At 46.6% G+C, this 21,339-nt stretch overlaps 1 protein-coding gene across 1 annotated transcript; it reads left to right on the top strand.

Moving 5' to 3' along the window:
- Window positions 1-9,171: 9,171 nt before the first annotated feature.
- MANSC4 (MANSC domain containing 4) lies at window positions 9,172-20,695 on the top strand. The gene is made up of 4 exons (XM_088476843.1): window positions 9,172-9,254; window positions 15,048-15,308; window positions 18,389-18,523; window positions 19,680-20,695. The coding sequence occupies exons 2-4, from the start codon at window positions 15,074-15,076 to the stop codon at window positions 20,390-20,392; spliced, it is 1,083 nt and encodes a 360-aa protein (XP_088332969.1). The 5' UTR covers window positions 9,172-9,254; window positions 15,048-15,073; the 3' UTR covers window positions 20,393-20,695.
- Window positions 20,696-21,339: the final 644 nt, after the last annotated feature.

Raw genomic sequence — 21,339 nt, forward strand, 5'->3', positions numbered from 1 at the left:
ATACCTTGAGGATTAGAGCTTTAATGCAATCAAACAGAACTGCCAAACAAATTGGTAAGCAAACTGACTGAAGGAAACCTCATCAGACTACGCAACTTCAGTCCTAACATCCTAAGTGTTTATTATGGAGCGTACACACGGTCAGATTTGTCAGACTTGTCAGATTTGTCAGATGAACGATTGAACGATTAAATGATTTGAAAGATTTGAACGATTTTACCAAAGTTTTGAACGATTTGAACGATTGAACGATTTTTGACTACATTAAAATGAATGGAATCGTCCAAGTCTGACTGCAAACACATCAGATGTCAGATATCGTTATCTGACAAACGGGAACGCGCATCGTTGATCGTCCATCGTTCAGGCATGTCAGATATGAACGATTTTCCTTCAGATATGAACGACTGAACGATTTTTAAATCGTTATCGTTCATATCTGAAGGAAAAATCTGATCGTGTGTATGCACCATTACATATGCACTATACAGGAACACACTTATAGACAGTACAGTAACATTCTATACACTAACCCACCTATATACACAGTACATGAACACACTTCTATACAGTACAGTTATATATTTATACACTAACCCTCCTGTGTACACTGTACAGGAACACACTTTATATAGTACAGTAACATGCTATACACTAACCCACCGGTATACAATGTACATGAACACTCTTATATACAGTACAGAAAATCTATACACTTACCTCCCTATATGCACTGTACAGGAACACACTTATATACAGTACAGTAACATTCTGTACACTAACCCACCTATATACACAGTACATGAACACACTTATATACAGTACAGTTACATTCTGTACAGTAACCCACCTATATACACATCTCAGTCTTCCATTGGTCGCCTGGAACTGCCTGCTACATTGTGGTGTAAGATGTGGGATAAAGTGGGTCCTGTGCCAGGGATCCTAAGGAGACCACCATGGAAGCCGTTTTGCAACAAATGTTGGACTTCTTTCAACAGCAGCAAGCATATACTGTATATACACTGTACAGGAACACACTTACAGTATATACAATACAGTAACATTGTATACACTAATCCACCTACTGTATATACAATGTACAGTAACACTTACTGTATATACTCGTACAGAACAGAAACATACAGCAGATGAACCTGCCTATACACACTGTACAGGAACACACTTATATACAGTACAGTGCTTTACACTAACCCACCTATATGACTCCCAGGTAAGCTGGCTGTCAATTTGAATGTGTTTCTGTATGTGCCTTTATCATGAGGTCTTACAATAAACCAGTGGTTCCCAAACTTTTTGGAATCACGGCGCCCTAGAGTATCAGCTTTGTTTTCACGGCACCCCTAAGCCAAAAGGTTGTTATTGAGAAATTCTGAAAAAATGTAGTAAAGTAGTAAAGTGAAGTAAATTGTGCTGACCGGTCATCCTTAGGCTCAGTTATGTGGTGGTGGACGGATTTGCACTTCTGTTTGTCCACATAATTACATTACATTGACCATAAATAATTTGATTTGGTGCTGGACCACCATCCTGAGGCACCCCTGCAAGTGTCCTGATGCACCCCAGGGTGCCACAGCACACAGTTTGGGAACTACTGCAATAGACAATTACATGGGCCAGAGTGGGTACTGTTATCATGCAGTGTGGGGACCACCAGTTATCAGAGAAGCCATGAAGTTGGCCTGGTGACTTACAATGTATTTGCAAAATGCATGCAACACATATCTCTGAATTTCCATTACCATATACTTTTCAAGTAGTGTTGCAGGTACAATTTAGTGTGCTGGGGGACAACCCCCTTTCTGTTATATATATATATATATATATATATATACACACAGAACAGTAACATTCTATACACCAACCTATATACACTGCACAGGAACACACTTTTATACAGTACAGTAACATTCTATACACTAAGACACCTATATACACTGTCCAGGAACACACTTGTATACAGTACAGTAAATTCTATACACTAACCCACATATATACACTGTAACACACTTATATACAGTACAGTAACATTCTATACACTGACCCTCCTGTGTACACTGTACAGGAACACACTTATATACAGTACAGTAACATTTCATACACTAACCCACCTTTATAAACTGTACAGGAACACACTTTTATACAGTACAGTAACATCCTATACACTAACCCACCTGCATACACTGTACAGGAACAAACATATACAGTACAGTAACATTCTATACACTAACCTGCCTATATACACAGTAATGGAACACACTAATATATAGTACAGTATATTAGGTTGGGGGGTAGCTGCCCCTCTTTGTCTGGGCTAGGCCCCAGCACTTTATACCCCACCACTACACCGCCAGCTCTGTGTGTGTAGGTGTGCATTATATTATATACTTAGGACTGAGGGCCTGATTCAGAGCCGCTCGTAAGCGGCCGCTCGTTCGCTCCGAGCGATGTTCGCACAACTGCGCATGCGTATGGGTTGTAATACGCATGCGCGAACCAGTCATTGCGGTCGGAAATTGTGTGCTCGCAAAATAGCGAATGCCTGCTAATTTGAGTGACAGAATGAGGCGTTTGTGGGTGGTAACAGGGGAAGGTGCTTGAAAACGGGGAGTGGAGATTCGAACGCAGGCGTGCCAAAAGGTCAAAACGGGCGTTTTAAGGGTGTGCATAATTAACAAAGCAGCGTCATCGGCCACGTCACTTGGTTGTTTCTTAGCCTGAACTGTTCGCATGATTGCGGTAGGAAAATCCAACCACAAGCACTGCGAGCAGTTCAGACGCCTTTCGATGTACTCGATTAATCAAATAAATAGCGGAGATGACGTAGGATGCGAGCGGCCAGGGGGCGTCTTTACAAAATAGCGAGCGCATATTTCGTTCACTCGCTCAGGAATAGAGGCGTCAACAGACCGCAAAGAGCGAGCGCTCAATTTAAATAGCCAGCCCCTTTTTCTGAACGACTGTTCGCAAATAGCGTCTGGCTCTGAATCAGGCCCTGAGACTTTCCACACATTTGATCAGAAAGTGCTACTGTAATGCCGCTTGTGTCCAGTAGGTAGCAGTAAAGAACCACACTATTTTACTATATGTACAAGACGTTTGCAGAGTGCAGTCACTTGGGTGGGGGGTGGGTGATAACTACTCTGGGTGACACGAGTACGACCTTTCTATGTATTGGGATTAGGTGACATTTTCATGCTGTGTGTCCTGGGAAAACTAGGACATATGGATGCCCTCTGCATGTGTCTGTATGACTATGTAGCCAGGCAGGGGATGATACCATCAGTTGCTGGGTAATAATAGGACTGTCTTGGTCTCAGGTGATAATTTGCTGTGTGTTATACAGATGCTGCAGTGCAGACAATGAAGGGTTAGACCTGATCTCATACACAGCATCCTTGTGAGTCTCAGTTCAGTGAGCAACCGAATCCCGAGCGTGGGAACAGCGGGTGAGGGAGCCGGGACACAATGGGAAGTGGAAACTGGATCAGTAAGAGAGGATGAGGACAGTCAATGAGTCCGAAACACAGAAAAATGTTCCTTGTGTCATCTGGGACCCATGGACGAGATACACACAGGCGGGCATGACAATGCAGGCTGGGGCAATACAGGAATGTCCCACTCCATAGACTGCACTGTAATACCTCCTTACACTCCTAGATAATACCAATATAAAGTATGGGCATTGCGTATAATCAATGTAATATAATGCTGAAAAAGTGCTCATACCCAGTGTACACAATACTCTATACACCCCATCTCATACCCTGTACACAATACTATATATACCCCATCCCATCCCCTGTACACAATACTCTATACACCCCATCCCATACTCTGTACACAATACTCTATACACCCCATCCCATCCCCTGTACACAATACTCTATACACCATCCCATACTCTGTACACAATACTCTATACACCCCATCCCATACACTGTACACATTACTCTATACACCCCATCCCATACACTGTACACATTACTCTATACACCCCATCCCATCCCCTGTACACAATACTCTATACACCCCATCCCATACACTGTACACATTACTCTATACACCCCATCCCATACACTGTACACATTACTCTATACACCCCATCCCATCCCCTGCACACAATACTCTATACACCCCATCCCATACCCTGTACACAATACTCTATACACCCCATCCCATACACTGTACACATTACTCTATACACCCCATCCCATACCCTGTACACAATACTATATATACCCCATCCCATCCCCTGTACACAATACTCTATACACCCCATCCCACACTCTGTACACAATACTCTATACACCCCATTCCATCCCCTGTACACAATACTCTATACACCCCATCCCATACCCTGTACACAATACTCTATACACCCCATCCCATACCCTGTACACAATACTCTATACACCCCATCCCATACCCTGTACACAATACTCTATACACCATCCCATACCCTGTACACAATACTCTATACACCCCATCCCATACACTGTACACAATACTCTATACACCCCATCCCATCCCCTGTACACATTACTCTATACACCCCATCCCATCCCCTGTACACAATACTCTATACACCCCATCCCATACTCTGTACACAATATATACACCCCATCCCATCCCCTGTACACAATACTCTATACACCCCATCCCATCCCCTGTACACAATACTCTATACACCCCATCCCATACCCTGTACACAATACTCTATACACCCCATCCCATCCCCTGTACACAATACTCTATACACCCCATCCCATACCCTGTACACAATACTCTATACACCCCATCTCATACCCTGTACATAATACCTCTATACACCCCATCCCATCCCCTGTACACATTACTCCATACACCCCATCCCATACCCTGTACATAATACTCTATACACCCCATCCCATACCCTGTACACAATACTCTATACACCCCATCCCATACCCTGTACACATTACTCCATACACCCCATCCCATTCCCTGTACACAATACTCTATACACCCCATCCCATACACTGTACACATTACTCCATACACCCCATCCCATTCCCTGTACACAATACTCTATACACCCCATCCCATCTCCTGTACACAATACTCTATACACCCCATCCCATACCCTGTACACAATACTCTATACACCCCATCCCATACCCTGTACACATTACTCCATACACCCCATCCCATACCCTGTACACATTACTCCATACACCCCATCCCATACCCTGTACCCATTACTGTATACACCTCATCCCACACCCTGTACACAATACTCTATACACCCCATCCCACACCCTGTACACAATACTCTGTACACCCCATCCCACAACCTGTACACAATACTCTGTACACCCCATCCCATCCCCTGTACATAATACTCTATCTATACACCCCATCCCATCCCCTGTACACAATACTCTATACACCCCATCCCATACCCTGTACACAATACTCTATACACCCCATCCCATCCCCTGCACACAATACTCTATACACCCCATCCCATCCCCTGTACACAATACTCTATACACCCCATCCCATACCCTGTACATAATACCTCTATACACACCATCCCATCCCCTGTACACATTACTCCATACACCCCATCCCATACCCTGTACATAATACTCTATACACCCCATCCCATACCCTGTACACAATACTCTATACACCCCATCCCATACCCTGTACACATTACTCCATACACCCCATCCCATTCCCTGTACACAATACTCTATACACCCCATCCCACACTCTGTACACAATACTCTATACACCCCATTCCATCCCCTGTACACAATACTCTATACACCCCATCCCATACCCTGTACACAATACTCTATACACCCCATCCCATACCCTGTACACAATACTCTATACACCCCATCCCATACCCTGTACACAATACTCTATACACCATCCCATACCCTGTACACAATACTCTATACACCCCATCCCATACACTGTACACAATACTCTATACACCCCATCCCATCCCCTGTACACATTACTCTATACACCCCATCCCATCCCCTGTACACAATACTCTATACACCCCATCCCATACTCTGTACACAATATATACACCCCATCCCATCCCCTGTACACAATACTCTATACACCCCATCCCATCCCCTGTACACAATACTCTATACACCCCATCCCATACCCTGTACACAATACTCTATACACCCCATCCCATCTCCTGTACACAATACTCTATACACCCCATCCCATACCCTGTACACAATACTCTATACACCCCATCCCATACACTGTACACATTACTCCATACACCCCATCCCATACCCTGTACACATTACTCCATACACCCCATCCCATACCCTGTACCCATTACTGTATACACCTCATCCCACACCCTGTACACAATACTCTATACACCCCATCCCACACCCTGTACACAATACTCTGTACACCCCATCCCACAACCTGTACACAATACTCTGTACACCCCATCCCATCCCCTGTACATAATACTCTATCTATACACCCCATCCCATCCCCTGTACACAATACTCTATACACCCCATCCCATACCCTGTACACAATACTCTATACACCCCATCCCATCCCCTGCACACAATACTCTATACACCCATCCCATCCCCTGTACACAATACTCTATACACCCCATCCCATACCCTGTACATAATACCTCTATACACCCCATCCCATCCCCTGTACACATTACTCCATACACCCCATCCCATACCCTGTACATAATACTCTATACACCCCATCCCATACCCTGTACACAATACTCTATACACCCCATCCCATACCCTGTACACATTACTCCATACACCCCATCCCATTCCCTGTACACAATACTCTATACACCCCATCCCATACACTGTACACATTACTCTATACACCGCATCCCATACACTGTACACATTACTCTATACACCCCATCCCATACCCTGTACACAATACTCTATACATCCCATCCCATACACTGTACACATTACTCCATACACCCCATCCCATCCCCTGTACACAATACTCTATACACCCCATCCCATCCCCTGTACACAATACTCTATACACCCCATCCCATCCCCTGTACACAATACTCTATACACCTCATCCCATACCCTGTACACATTACTCTATACACCCCATCCCACACCCTGTACAGAATACTCTATACACCCCATCCCACACCCTGTACACAATACTCTATACACCCCATCCCACTCCCTGTACATAATACTCTATACACCCCATCCCATACCCTGTACACAATACTCTATACACCCCATCCCATCCCCTGTACACAATACTCTATACACCCCATCCCATCCCCTGTACACAATACTCTATACACCCCATCCCATACACTGTACACATTACTCCATACACCCCATCCCATCCCCTGTACACAATACTCTATACACCCCATCCCACACCCTGTACACAATACTCTATACACCCCATCCCATACCCTGTAAACAATACTCTATACACCCCATCCCATACCCTGTACACATTACTCTATACACCCCATCCCATACCCTGTACAGAATACTCTATACACCCCATCCCACACCCTGTACACAATACTCTATACACCCCATCCCACTCCCTGTACATAATACTCTATACACCCCATCCCATACACTGTACACATTACTCCATACACCCCATCCCATCCCCTGTACACAATACTCTATACACCCCATCCCACACCCTGTACACAATACTCTATACACCCCATCCCACACCCTGTACACAATACTCTATACACCCCATCCCATACCCTGTAAACAATACTCTATACACCCCATCCCATACCCTGTACACAATACTCTATACACCCCATCCCATACCCTGTACATAATACCTCTATACACCCCATCCCATACCCTGTACACAATACTCTATACATCCCATCCCATACACTGTACACATTACTCCATACACCCCATCCCATCCCCTGTACACAATACTCTATACACCTCATCCCATACCCTGTACACATTACTCTATACACCCCATCCCATACCCTGTACAGAATACTCTATACACCCCATCCCACACCCTGTACACAATACTCTATACACCCCATCCCACTCCCTGTACATAATACTCTATACACCCCATCCCATACCCTGTACACAATACTCTATACACCCCATCCCATCCCCTGTACACAATACTCTATACACCCCATCCCATCCCCTGTACACAATACTCTATACACCCCATCCCATACACTGTACACATTACTCCATACACCCCATCCCATCCCCTGTACACAATACTCTATACACCCCATCCCATCCCCTGTACACAATACTCTATACACCCCATCCCACACCCTGTACACAATACTCTATACACCCCATCCCATACCCTGTAAACAATACTCTATACACCCCATCCCATACCCTGTACACAATACTCTATACACCCCATCCCATACCCTGTACACAATACTCTATACACCCCATCCCATACCCTGTACACTTTCTTCAGCATGTGTGTAAGCCATCCCCTTCAATAAATATACCGGGTACAGAAATGGAAGGGGTTTTATACTCTTCCAGCATGATATGTGTCTATCTTTGCACTGATTCCCCGTCCTGCTGATATCATCTATGTCACAGGTTCTCAAACTAGGTCCTCGGTCCCCCAAACAGTGCATGTTTTCCAGGTCTCCTCACAGAATCACAAGTCACATAATTAGCTCCACCTGTGTATCTTAAAAATGTGTCAGTGAGTAATAAATACACCTGTGCACCTGCTGGGTGACCTGGAAAACGTGACCTGTGGTGGGGTCCTTTGGACCGAGTGTGAGAACCACTGATCTATGTGACTGTTGTATGTTCTCCTGGATGATGTCACTATTCATGCACAAATCTCAGTATTTTCTATCAGAGTATGAAATAAATGAAATTCGTTTTCTGTTTGTTTTTTTCAATGACATTTGAATTAGAAGTTTAATATAATATATAAAAATACACTGCAGAAGAAAAGTTTCAAATTCCTCACTTTGACTTTGAAAGTTTCCACCAATAAGCCGGCTGCCCCCCAGCCAGCCCCCCTCCTGTTACACCCTCTCCAGCCCAGGGGACAACAAGACTGCGTGACGGTGGGAAGGAGGAGACGGACGGGGGAACTCTGAAGAGAAGACAGCAGAGGCGAGAGAGGAGACTGCTGCCTCAGCCCAGGAGCACCATGAGACAGCACTCAGCGTACAGGTGAGTGAGCCTGTACAGGGGGTGTTATACCTCATTTACACATCAACGCACTAACGTCGGCTTTACAAAGCTCAGACAGGTGGCTGAACTACACATACATTCCTTTTATTTCCATCCCGAAACACCACCAACCAGGCAACAGGCTCCTCATACATTAACCAACAGTCTGACCCAGGTGCCTGAGCTATATACATATATATATAGGCCTTCTGTTCATAGTGTATCAATCCCGCATGTTCTTCTTACTGATACAGGTGCGCAAACCAAACTTAGGGGTAGGATTACTAAAGTGCGGGTTTTGGAAGTGGAGATGTTGCTCATAGCAGCCAATCAGATTTTAGCTATTATCTTCTAGAAGGTGTTAGATACATGTTAAGTAGAATCTGATTGGTTGCTAGGGGCAACATCTCCACTTCTAAAAACCTGCACTGTAGTAAATATACCCCTTACAGTCATTTTAGCCATAGAGGTAAATTTACTAAGAAGCACTTTTCAAAGCCGTCTAGACTTCAGTGGCTGGATTTAAAGGTGCAACAATATTAAATGCAAAACTGGGTGGAGGGGGGGGGGGGGGTTGTACATAATATTATATCCCCAGTAAATCCAGCAGAAGACACGTCAGCTTTAAAAAGTGCCGCTTAGTAATTGTAACTCCTTCGTATCTTATCCCAAAATATGGCATTAACACTGCACCCCTCTAATTACTTACCAATCTGACCCAGATTTCTAGGTATGTGTCTGGGCTATATGCACATCCATTAGGAAACATTAATTATAACTATATGCCAGCCTGATATATACATCTCTTTTATGCTGAGTATCTCAATCCCACAACATCACTTAGACTGGGTACACACTTGTACGACCGGCAATCTTGCCGATGACTATGCAAGATTGCCGCTACACATTACCCGATGTAATGAAGGACGGAATGATACCTCATTCCGTCTGTCATTACATTGCACAGCCCCGCATACGTTCTCGTGTGATTGGCTGTGCAAGCACGACCAATCACTCGACATATCAGACGACCCGCGGGAGCGCGCAATCCGGGCCGGCATACACACTGCACGATATGCCCGATTTATCGTTTCCGATTTGCCTGGAAATGACACATCAAGCCGATATTGTGCAAGTGTCTACCCAGCCTAACACAGCGGCACACTAACTGAACCGTTACCAATCTGACACAGGTACCTGAGCTGCATACACACTATAACACACTAATAACATATACACAAAACAAGTCTGACACAGGTGACTGAACTATGGGCCTGATTCAGACCCACTCGCGAGCGGCTGTCCGCTCGCAAGTGGGTCGATGTTATGGACTGAGCATGCGCACGACGGAGGGAGCTCCGTCGTGCGCATGCGCCAGACGCGACGAGCGAAGGAAAGTCCTTCGCTCGTTGTGTCCGATCAAAGGGGGCGTGCTGTCAATGTGGATTGACAGCACGCCCCCTTTGGTGGGCGTGCTGGGGGCGTGTCTCCCTGACGGGGGCGTTCCCACGGGAACGCCTCCCGTCAAAAGCCGGCCCACTGTGGGAGTGATTTTGGCTCTGATAGAGCCAAAATCACTCCGGAGCTTGCGGTTGAAAACCTCAACCGCAGGCTCCGGCTCGCAATTTTGATGGTACCGATGGTCACGACCATCGCGGCCATCAAAATGCACGCTCGTATAGCCTGTGGGTGGTGACCCACAGCTATACGAGCGTCCAGGAGGACGCTCCATTTTCATGGAGCCCGGCCCTCATTCAGAGCGTGCGCTCTGCTCAGAGCGTACGGCTCTGAATGAGGGCCTATATACACACATCCCATCTACCCTCAGGGGTATATTTACTAAAGTGAGAGTTTTTAGAAGTGGAGATGTTGCTCATAGCAACCAATCAGATTCTACTTAACATTTATCTAGCACCATCTAGAAGATAATAGATATAATCTGATTGGTTGCTATGAGCAACATCTCCACTTCTAAAAACTCTCACTTTAGTAAATATACCCCTCAGTACCTCCATCCCAAATCACCACACAGCACTGTAACAGACTACTCATATCTCTACCTATCTAACACAGCTGCCTCAACTATACATACATTCCAACCAATCAGCATCTAAGAGTCATTTCAAAGACTAAGGCGTCTATGTACTAAGCAGTGATAAGAGACAGAGTGAAAAGTGATAAGAAAGTGATAAGGTGCCAGCCAATCAGCTCCCAACTGTCATTTTTCAAACACAGCCTGTGAGATGACAGTTGGGAGCTGATTGGCTGGCACCTTATCACTTTCTTATCACTTTTCACTCTGTCTCCTAACACTGCTTAGTAAATAGACCCCCATGTTAGATAAATGACAATTAGAAGCTGATTGGTTGCTTTGAGCAATTCCTCCACGTTATCTCTCTCCAGGGCTTGGTACATCTCCCCTTAGTTCAGTAACCCTCAGTTCAGTGTCTCATTCCCCTTAAGTACTAAATGGGACCTGGGTCAGAGCCATTGAAGACACCCCTGACCTTGCCTGTAGCCAAGTGGCGAGACCTGCACCCCTGAGGATAAGTTAGCCTGAGAGGTAGCAGGGGAGACTTAATATATATCACATTTCCGTGAGCACCACGAAGAGCTGAGAAAAGACCAGAGTACTAGTGGGCATGCTGGGACTTATAGTGCTCCAAATCCTTCATTGTCAGATAGACTTATTGATTGTCCACTCTGAGTTAAGCCTATGAACCGCCATTATTTATTATTACCTGCCAGTACAGTAAGTGAAGTCCCGGAAGAGGAGGAGGTAAGGGAGCGTGATTTCATGGAGAGATGGCCTGCTGCCCATTCATCTAACATCTGCGTTTTGTACTGTGCCACTGCACCATGTGTGGGGCTCCTTTATGCTATATACCCCACAGAGCGCTGAGAGAGGGCAAGACTGGGCTAGCCTGATGTAGACCAGGGCAAGAGGTAGGTGAGCGGTACCAGCAACGGCACACGTGTATTAGGTGCTACCAGTATGTAATAATGTTATCATTAGTATCTCCATTCCACCACGGCACTTATTATAGACCTGCCAGCCCAGCACATGTGCCTGCACTATATACACCTTTCCTTTTCAGTGGCTCTATCTCCTAATACCACCCAAACCAACAACATACTAACATACAGCGGGATGTAGTTATGCCGCTAGTCTGAATCCCGACGCTGAAAGTCCAAAACGGGGCTTAAGATAGGCGTCAAAATACCGACGCATAACTTAATCCCGACGCTGGGATCCAGAAGGATGCCAGCCCGAACAAGGGGCCTGATTCAGAGCCGGACGCAATTTGCGGACGGTCGTTCAGGAAAAGGGGGTGGCTATTCAAATGAACCGTTCGCTCTTTGCGGTCTGTTCACGCCTCTATGTCTGAACGAGCAAACAAAACTTGCGGTTGTTTTTTGGATAACTACGCCCCCTGGCCACTCGCATCCTACGTCATCTCCGCTATTTATTAGATTAATCGAGTACATCGAAAAGCGTATGAACTGCTCGCTATTCTTGTGGTTGGTTTTTCCTACCACAATCTTGCGAGCAGTTCTGACTATAAAATAACCCAGTGACGTGGTCAGTGACACTGCTGTATTAATTATGCACACCCATAAAACGCCCGTTTTGACCTTTAAGCACACCTGCGTTCGGATCTCCACTCCCCGTTTACAAGCACCTTCCCCTGTTACCACCCACATACGCCTCCTCCTGTCACTCATATTAGCAGGCATTCGCTATTAAGCGAACAAACGATTTTCGGCATTACTGACTGGTTCGCGCATGCGTATTATGATCCGTACGCATGCGCAGTTGGGCAAACATCGCTCGGAACGAACGAGCAGCCGCTTACGAGCGGCTCTGAATCAGGCCCAAGGTATGTCCGTGGCGCCCTTAGCTGTTAGCAACGGGGGGGGGGGAATGTTAGGTTTAGGCAGCGTAACGAGGTTAGGGTTAGGTTTTGCGGGGAAGGTTAGGCACTACTGGGGGGGAATTAGGGTTAGGCACAAAGGGGGGGGTTAGGTTTAGGCTCGAAGGGGGGGAGACTTAGAATTAGGCACTAATGGGGAGGGTTAGGGTGCGGGGTGGGGAGTGATAAGCTGCACACACACACACAACGATTTAGTAAATGAACAATTTTAGTAAACGATTTTCGGTCATTTTTTCAAGGGAAAAATGAACGAAAATCGTTTACTAAAATCGTTCATTTACTAAATGTAATGAACGATTTTTGCATATTCCTTTACTGAAAATCGTTGAGTTGGTCAGTCTGACTGAACTACAAACGTGAACGCGCATGAACGATAATCGTTCATCGTTTTAACTCAGAAAGTGACCGATATTTTCAACGATTGAACCATAAACGATATCGTTAACAGTAATCGTTCAAAAAATCATTGTGTGTGTATGCACCTATAGGGTTAGACAACTAGAAGGGAGGGTTAGGGGGGGAGGGGAAAGGGTAAGTATATTTATCCTACCCGTTGGGATACCAACCATCGAAATGCCGCTGTCTGCATTTTGACAGGAGGCACCCCGACAGCCGACATATCATACCCATTCCCATACAGTTCCTACCAATATAACATGACAGCTGGAATTGTATATTCATTATATTCTCATTACCTTTGTGTCAGTTACCATTAAACGCTACAGCTCACTAATTACAACTTTACCAATCTGACACTTGCTCTTACTGAACTATACACACGTACCTACGAGGGTGGTTCAATAAGTAAGGTAACAAGACCTCTCACCAGTGTCATGTTCTCTATTTCATTCTAATTTCCCATCAGGCCAGAGCAGGTAGATCACTGCTTCCCCTGACGGCCATTACACTGCACCTCATATCAGTCATACTGTCCCAGCATCAGGTGTAAGATGGCGGGAACATGGTCACACATTGAGGTGTGTAGTGTGATCAGATTTCTGCGTCTAAAAGGCACAGCAGCAGATGAATTCTCTCCCCCGCTAACTTTTGAGGTCTACGGTGATAACGCCATGCCGCACTTATGGTAGCACAGTACGATGAGATGGGGGCGAGATAAGGAGCCATATCTGGCAGTTCCAGGTCATTGCACAAACACGTTGGCCTGCTCGCCCCTATATGAATTGACCAGTTAGAGTCCCTTGTTTTCCTACCTGGTGCATATACTGCCGGCTTCAGTGGGGGTCTCTATTGCGATCGCAACTGCGATAACCCACGCAGGTCTCCTGCGAAAATATGCTAATGTCTGCAATTGCAAAGCCAGCATAGATACGCCCACTACCGCTACCTCACATCCGTAAGACCTCGCAGACCTGCGTATACATCGGTAACATCTGCCCCTCACGCAGAATTACAGCAGGTCTGACCTTACTCAGGAATTGCATCTGTCGTCGCACGCAGCGAGTACTTGAGCAGTGGCTAATTTATGCACGCCCAGGAAATGACGTTCAAACGGACAGATACGCCTGCGTTTCTCCTACCACTCCATCGTCACCACCCCCCAAACGCTGACGTCCCCTCCCTCAATCTGCGATGGCTTTGTAACTGCGTAAGTGATCACAGTGCGATCGCAATGTTAACGGCAGCCGTTCTGCGTACGCTGTTGCAATTGCAATCCGTAAAGAATTAGGCCCAAAGTCCATAACTTGATAATATATAGGGGTGCTCAGGGTGTAGGCGCAGATACTGCGTACGTTGTTGGTCGTGCAGCATGTTAGGTTGTTGGGTGAGTCCACCGTGCAGTAAATGGATGTTGTTGAATGAAGATGACCCCGAATTATTTCCCCGTCTCCCTCCACAGGACACCTTCTCCTGTACCCCTCGGACATGGCGGCGAATTTGGAGTCATTTGCTCTTTTGTTCTCTCTCCTGGACATTCCGTGGATCCTCTGCATGTCTAGCGCTCTCTGCCCGCACACCGCCTTCTACCATGACTGCTGGATCAGACGGTTCCCCGGACTCCTCCTCAGCTTCTCTGGATCAGAGCAACGCGGAGCCCGAGTGCTGCGGAGGCAGCCCGAGCCCACTGCCCAACTGTGCAGCCGCAGGTGTTGTGACCAAGGTGAGGGAGAGAGGTCAGGTGACACTAAAGTGATTACACAGTGGTCCAATAGGGACATGTTGCTGTTCCTGTCTACGGTCCCACCAACCAACCAAACTTCGACAACATTTCTTTTGCTTACAGTCTATATTACCAGTTATTTATATACTGTAGCTCAGACATGATCCACAGCGCTTCACAGACAGTATTTCGTCACTCACATCAGTCCCTGCCCCAGGGTATACATACACGGGTATACATACAAATATATACAGCAGGGATCATTTTTTTTGTCCAAAGCCAATTAATATTAATTAGTATGTTTTTGGAGCGTGGGAGAGGAGTGTGAGAGGAAACTGGCGTAACTGTAGGAAACCCATGCAAACACAGGGAGGACATGCAAACTCCACACAGATAGGGACCCAGGACCTCAGTACTGTAAGGCAGAAAGCTAATCCTTGCACCACTGTGCTACTTTCAGAAAGCCCTCTCATAGCTGATTGGCTGCAGAACATTTATGTTGAACCATGCCACAAACATTAAAGGCAATCTAAAAATGAATATTTTTATTATGTTCCCTTTGTATTTGTATAATGCAGACTAGGGGCCTGATTCAGAGCCGGACGCTCTGACCAGAGCACTCGCTCTGAATCAGGGCCCTCCTACCTCTTATTGGAGCGGCCTCCTGGCCGCTCGTATAGCTGTGGGTGACCACCCACAGCTATAGCGAGCGGCCATGATGATGGTCGCGATGGTCAAGACCATCGCGGCAATCGGGCTTGCGACGAGACCCTGCGGTAGGGTCTCGCTGCCGCAAGCCCTGGAGTGATTTTGGCTCTATCAGAGCCAAAATCACTCCCACTGACATCACTAGTGATGTCAGTGGGGCCGGACTCAGACAGTAGGCGTTCCCATGGGAACGCCTCCGTCTGGCAGCCACGCCCCCGGCACGCCCACCAAAGGAGGCGTGCTGTCACTCACCATCGACAGCATGCCCCCTTTGGTGCGAGACCCCGAGCGACGGATTCCCCGTCGCTCGCCGGGTCTCGCGCATGCGCACTTAGGCACCATCGACCCGCTTGCGAGCGTCCAGCGCTCGCGAGCGGGTCAGAATCAGGCCCTAGGTTCCCAAACTTGGTCCTCAAGGCACCCTAACAGTCCTGGTTTAAAGGATATCCATACTTGATCACAGGTGCCTTTATTAGTACCTCAGTTAATTTAATTTAACACCTGTGTTCAACCATAGATATCTCTAAAACCTGAACTCTTGGGGTGCCTTGAGGACTGCGTTTGGGAACCTCTGGTATAATGTCTAAAATATTACTTGTTATAGGACTTTATTTAGTTTCTCTGCAGTTGCTTGTGAGTCTACCTGCGTAGCACACCATGTGTAACAGTGCCATTGTTTGACTTCTCTTCCCCGTAAAACTTTTATCTCTCTCCCAGAGCTTGTCTGTCAAACTAATTGAAGTCTGATAATACTAACACAATAGCTCAGTAGGCCTGGCCTGACGTAGGTTAGGCAGAGGTATATGTATGTGACATCATTGGGGGCAGATTATCACGCCATTAGGATCAGCAGCAGGTTGAACAGGTCTGAAAAGCTGGCACAGAGCAGGCGGAGGTGGTACCCTGCCCATAGTTTGCTCACAGCCCGTATTGAGACATAATATAAATCTATGGCTAGTATGTACATTCCCCTGTGACAGACACGAGGAACAGCGGAAAATATTTCAGGTATTTATTACTTATTTTTATCTCTCAATGGGTTAAATAAAAAATCTCCTGTATGTGGCATCATGCAAAACATAGCAGGAAATGTATATTATGTTTCCTAATAATTTGTTAAAGTCAAAATTAAAATATGATGATGAACATTTCTGGAAAAAAAAAATGGCTGCGGCTGATCACCCGTTGGCAGGGCCAGATTACCCACAAGGCAGTAGAGGCGGCCACCTAGGTCCCATGGACCCCAGGGAGCCTGTCTCTCAACCGCCTAAGTTGACACCTGGGGGTAAATTTACTAAAGTGAGTTTTTAGAAGTGAGTTTTAGAAGAGATGTTGCCCATAGCAACCAATCAGATTCTAGCTATTATCTTCTAGAAGGTGCTAGTTAAATGTTAAGTAGAATCTGATTGGTTGCTATGGGCAACATCACTTCTAAAACTCACTTCTAAAAACTCTCACTTTAGTGAATTTACCCCTATGAGTGTGTGAGGGAAGGGGGGGGCTATGTGACGGGGCAGGGTCTGTGCGAGGGAAAGAGAGCTGTGTGAGGGGTGGAATCTGAGTGAGGGGGGAGATCTATGTGAGGGGTGGAATCTGAGTGAGGGGGGAATCTGAGTGAGAATAGAGATCTTTGGACGGGGGGTGGTGTGAGGGAGATATACTGTATGTATGGGACTCTGACAGGTTTTGATCTGACTCTTGGTACCCTCACGTCTCGGAGATTCCTTTGGGGTATGTCTTGTGAGTGTTCTAATTTTGCCCACAAGATGGAACAAGTTTATTGTCTAGTTCCGGGGCAGCCAACCCTGGTCCTCGAGAGCTACCAACAGTGCATGTTTTCCAGGTCTCCTCACAGAATCACAAGTGAAATAATTAGCGCCACCTGTGGATCTTTTCAAATGTGCTAGTGAGTAATGAGGAGACCTGAGTAACCTGTGCACCTGCTGGGTGGTCTGGAAAGCGGGAACTGTTAGTAGCTCTCGAGGACCGAGGTTAGCAGTGAATCGCTTTACCTCAGCAGACGTAAGAAACATAATAAAATGGCATACCAGGCCAATGTGCTAGGTATCTGAAACTTGCTAGAATGTTAAGTGATAAAGAAGAGCCCCTACCTACACCTGTATAATCTCTCTATTGAGGAGGAAACATCATTCCTGCTATGCAAGGAAAGTGTTAGACACCAATAGCCACAGCACCGCCTGCTCTGACAGAGAAACGCGCAGCGAAAAACACAAGGATTTGGTAATCGACCATGCAAATGTCTTATATTATGCTATAATATAAATATGTTGAATGTTATAATCTGCTCTCCAGGAAGCAGCGGATACGTTAGATGTGCCCCAGTAGATTGAGGCCTTGCTCTGTCTCCTCAGAGTCCTGTAATGTTGCAGTCTTCATCTCTGAGATGGGTGCCGGGAAGGCGAATTGTCACCTCATGCACTGTCCCCAGCCGGAGAGCTGCCTGGTCCAGCTGCAGGAGCGCGGCATTCTCTTCACGGTCACAGCTGGTGAGTGAACAGGCGGAGGAGGACAGCTGTCCTTAATGGGCTTCTTACAACGACATCTAGCCTGTCGGATAACTGCTTTATGAGCTGGTTTCTGAAAACAGAGCCGACAGTTGTCATCACCAGATATCTATGCAAAGTTTCACGTGCTGGCAACCTCTACTAGTCTGACACGGCTGATACCAGGGAACAAAAGCTCACGCAAGAGCATGGAAACTTCTCCATATACATTTTACATTTTGAAACAGACCCCAGTTATGCCACAGTGCCCCCAGTACACATCTTTCCAGTGTCCCCAGTTCACATTATGCCACAGAGCCCCCAGTTCACATATTTCCACACAGTGCCCGAGTTCACTTTATGCCAGTGTCCCCAGTTCACATTATGCCACAGTGCCAAGTTCACTTTATACCACAGTGCGCCCCAGTTTACATTCTGCCACAGAGCCCCCAGTTCACATCTTTTCACACAGTACCCAAGTTCACTTTATGCCACAGTGCCCCCAGTTCACATTATGCCACAGTGCCCCAGTTAACTTTATTCCACAGTGCCCCCAGTTCACTTTATGCCGCAGTGACCCCAGTTCACATCTTTCCACACAGTACCCAAGTTCACTTTATGCCACAGTGCCCGTTCACTTTATGCCACAGTGCCCCCAGTTCACATTATGCCACAGTGCCCCCCAGCTCACATCTTTCCACACAGTACCCAAGTTCACTTTATGCCACAGTGCCCCCAGTTCACATTATGCCACAGTGCCTCAAGTTCACATTATGCCACAGTGCCCCCAGTTCACTTTATGCCACAGTGCCCCCCAGCTCACATCTTTCCACACAATACCCAAGTTCACTTTATGCCACAGTGCCCCCAGTTCACATTATGCCACAGTGCCCCCAGTTCACATTATGCCACAGTACTCCCACCAGTGATGATGTAGCTATGCTTGCTACCTCAAGCATTGATCCGAGGAGGCATCTAAAATGCGTTGGTTGGAATACAGCTCAGGGGTAGGAGACCTTGCCTGAAGTAGTTTGGGAGCTTTACATGCATTTCTATTAATACTATTTAGGCTTTCATATCGGATAAACTTGTATTTTAGGTTCAGCAACCAATGTAAGAAATAGAAGATAATGTTGATAAGTCCAATCTCATCTTACAGGTGTGGACCCAGACCTGTTGGTGTTTGATAAAATGGGACACATTGATTTGAACCCGAGGTCGTCCTTGAAATGGGAACGTCAGAATATATCTCGGGCACTGGCCTCACCGGCCCCCGTTTCCCCACCAGTCCTAGCAACTAAGGAACACTCCATCCATCAACCGTCCTCATCTCCACCGAAATTCCCCCCTCAACCGTCTCTTCATTCATCTCCCCAGCCATCTCCTCCTCAACTGCCCTCCCCTGCGGACTCTCCTTTCCGCTCTTACCCCCCTACGCATTCTCCATCACTAACAGCCCCCCTCATCTCCGAGAGCCCCTTCATCTCCGCCTCAGTAGACAGATCTCTGCAAGGAGGAGACCTCAGCATGGAGCCGCTCCCATCCTCCCCTCCTCTGGGCCAGCCCATGTCAGACGTGCAGAGCCCGGCCCACCTGGACAGCAGCAAACATTACGTCAATGAAACCAAGGGCCACAGTGGAAGGAACCAGAGTTCTGATGGAGAGACAGAGGACAATGCAGACCACTTGGCCACCCTTTGGCCACTTCCAGCATTAATTGGATCTACTGTGACTTTATTGTGTTGCTGCTCAGGTATCCTGGCACTTGGGTGTTGTAGAAGGAGGAGAAGAGGGCGATACAGGCCGGGACGGGCGCGTAACACTGGAAGAGGGACTCTAATCAGGTGCACTCTGCTCAGGGGGAAGGTCTAATCCTGCTGTAGGACAAGTGGAACCCCCCCTCCTTAAACCAGACTCTATAATCCAACCTGTGCAGAACTCGCCCCCTACTGGATAAAAACTGGTACTGGAACTGCAGACAACAGGTGAGATAAGAGCAGGATACTGGAGATCCTGCGATCTGAATACAGTGTATTGGTGACCTGTTCATACATGATGCATGAAATGCTTCGTACCTCGTTCTAGGACGGATGTATAGTCAGATGCTAACCATTATTTAAAAGAGACGTTTCACTGTACAAAAACAATTACTAAGATGTTGTCACCCCCATAATGCAGCGTAGAGCTGCGCGCTGTAAAGATTAAAAAAATAATAATAATCTGTCAGTGAATGTCATAAACGTGTTGTCACTAATTCCTAGGGCTGTATGCAGAGTGTGTGCTGAAATATGGCAGCGTGCAGGACTTCACCCTAAACACAATGCAAAAAAAACGCCTCACAGCTCTGTATTAAAGCGTATTGATCACTGAAATTATGTCTATAAATATTCGACCTTTTAAGGGGAACTTGAGACATCCATGAAGGCTGTGAGGCATTTGGTGCCTCATGTCTCAGTAACATCACTATTTCTAATTGTATTTTTAAATATTGGTTCCGCCCCACCTCACCCCAGAGTCTGCCTTCACAGATTTGAAGGGTTTAAGGGCAAGTATATTGTGGGAGCCCTTACCAACTAATGCATTATTGCCCATAGTATTTGGGCAATGCTACGCTGACTGCCTGCAGTTGATGCACGTGATCCAGAGTTCTGGGCAGGCGGAATGCACAGTGCGTACAGCAGGTTCCATGCTGAGGCACCATGAAGAAGGCCGTGCTGCTGCATGGCAGTGGGGGGGGGGAGGGGGGCAGTGTGTGGGTGCCCAGCGGTAGGCGCTATAATGTGGTAATCTGTACCCTGTTAGGGTACCATAGACCTGGA

The sequence above is a fragment of the Taudactylus pleione genome, unplaced genomic scaffold, assembly GCF_031769625.1.
Source record: "Taudactylus pleione unplaced genomic scaffold, aTauple2 ptg000196l, whole genome shotgun sequence".
Lineage (NCBI taxonomy): Eukaryota > Metazoa > Chordata > Amphibia > Anura > Myobatrachidae > Taudactylus > Taudactylus pleione.

Coding starts and splice junctions, on each gene's coding strand:
- MANSC4 (XM_088476843.1), top strand. CDS start 15,074: ATGGCGGCGAATTTGGAGTCATTTGCTCTTTTGTTCTCTCTCCTGGAC. Junction 15,309..18,388: donor CCGCAGGTGTTGTGACCAAG/GTGAGGGAGAGA, acceptor CTGTCTCCTCAG/AGTCCTGTAATGTTGCAGTC. Junction 18,524..19,679: donor TCTCTTCACGGTCACAGCTG/GTGAGTGAACAG, acceptor CTCATCTTACAG/GTGTGGACCCAGACCTGTTG.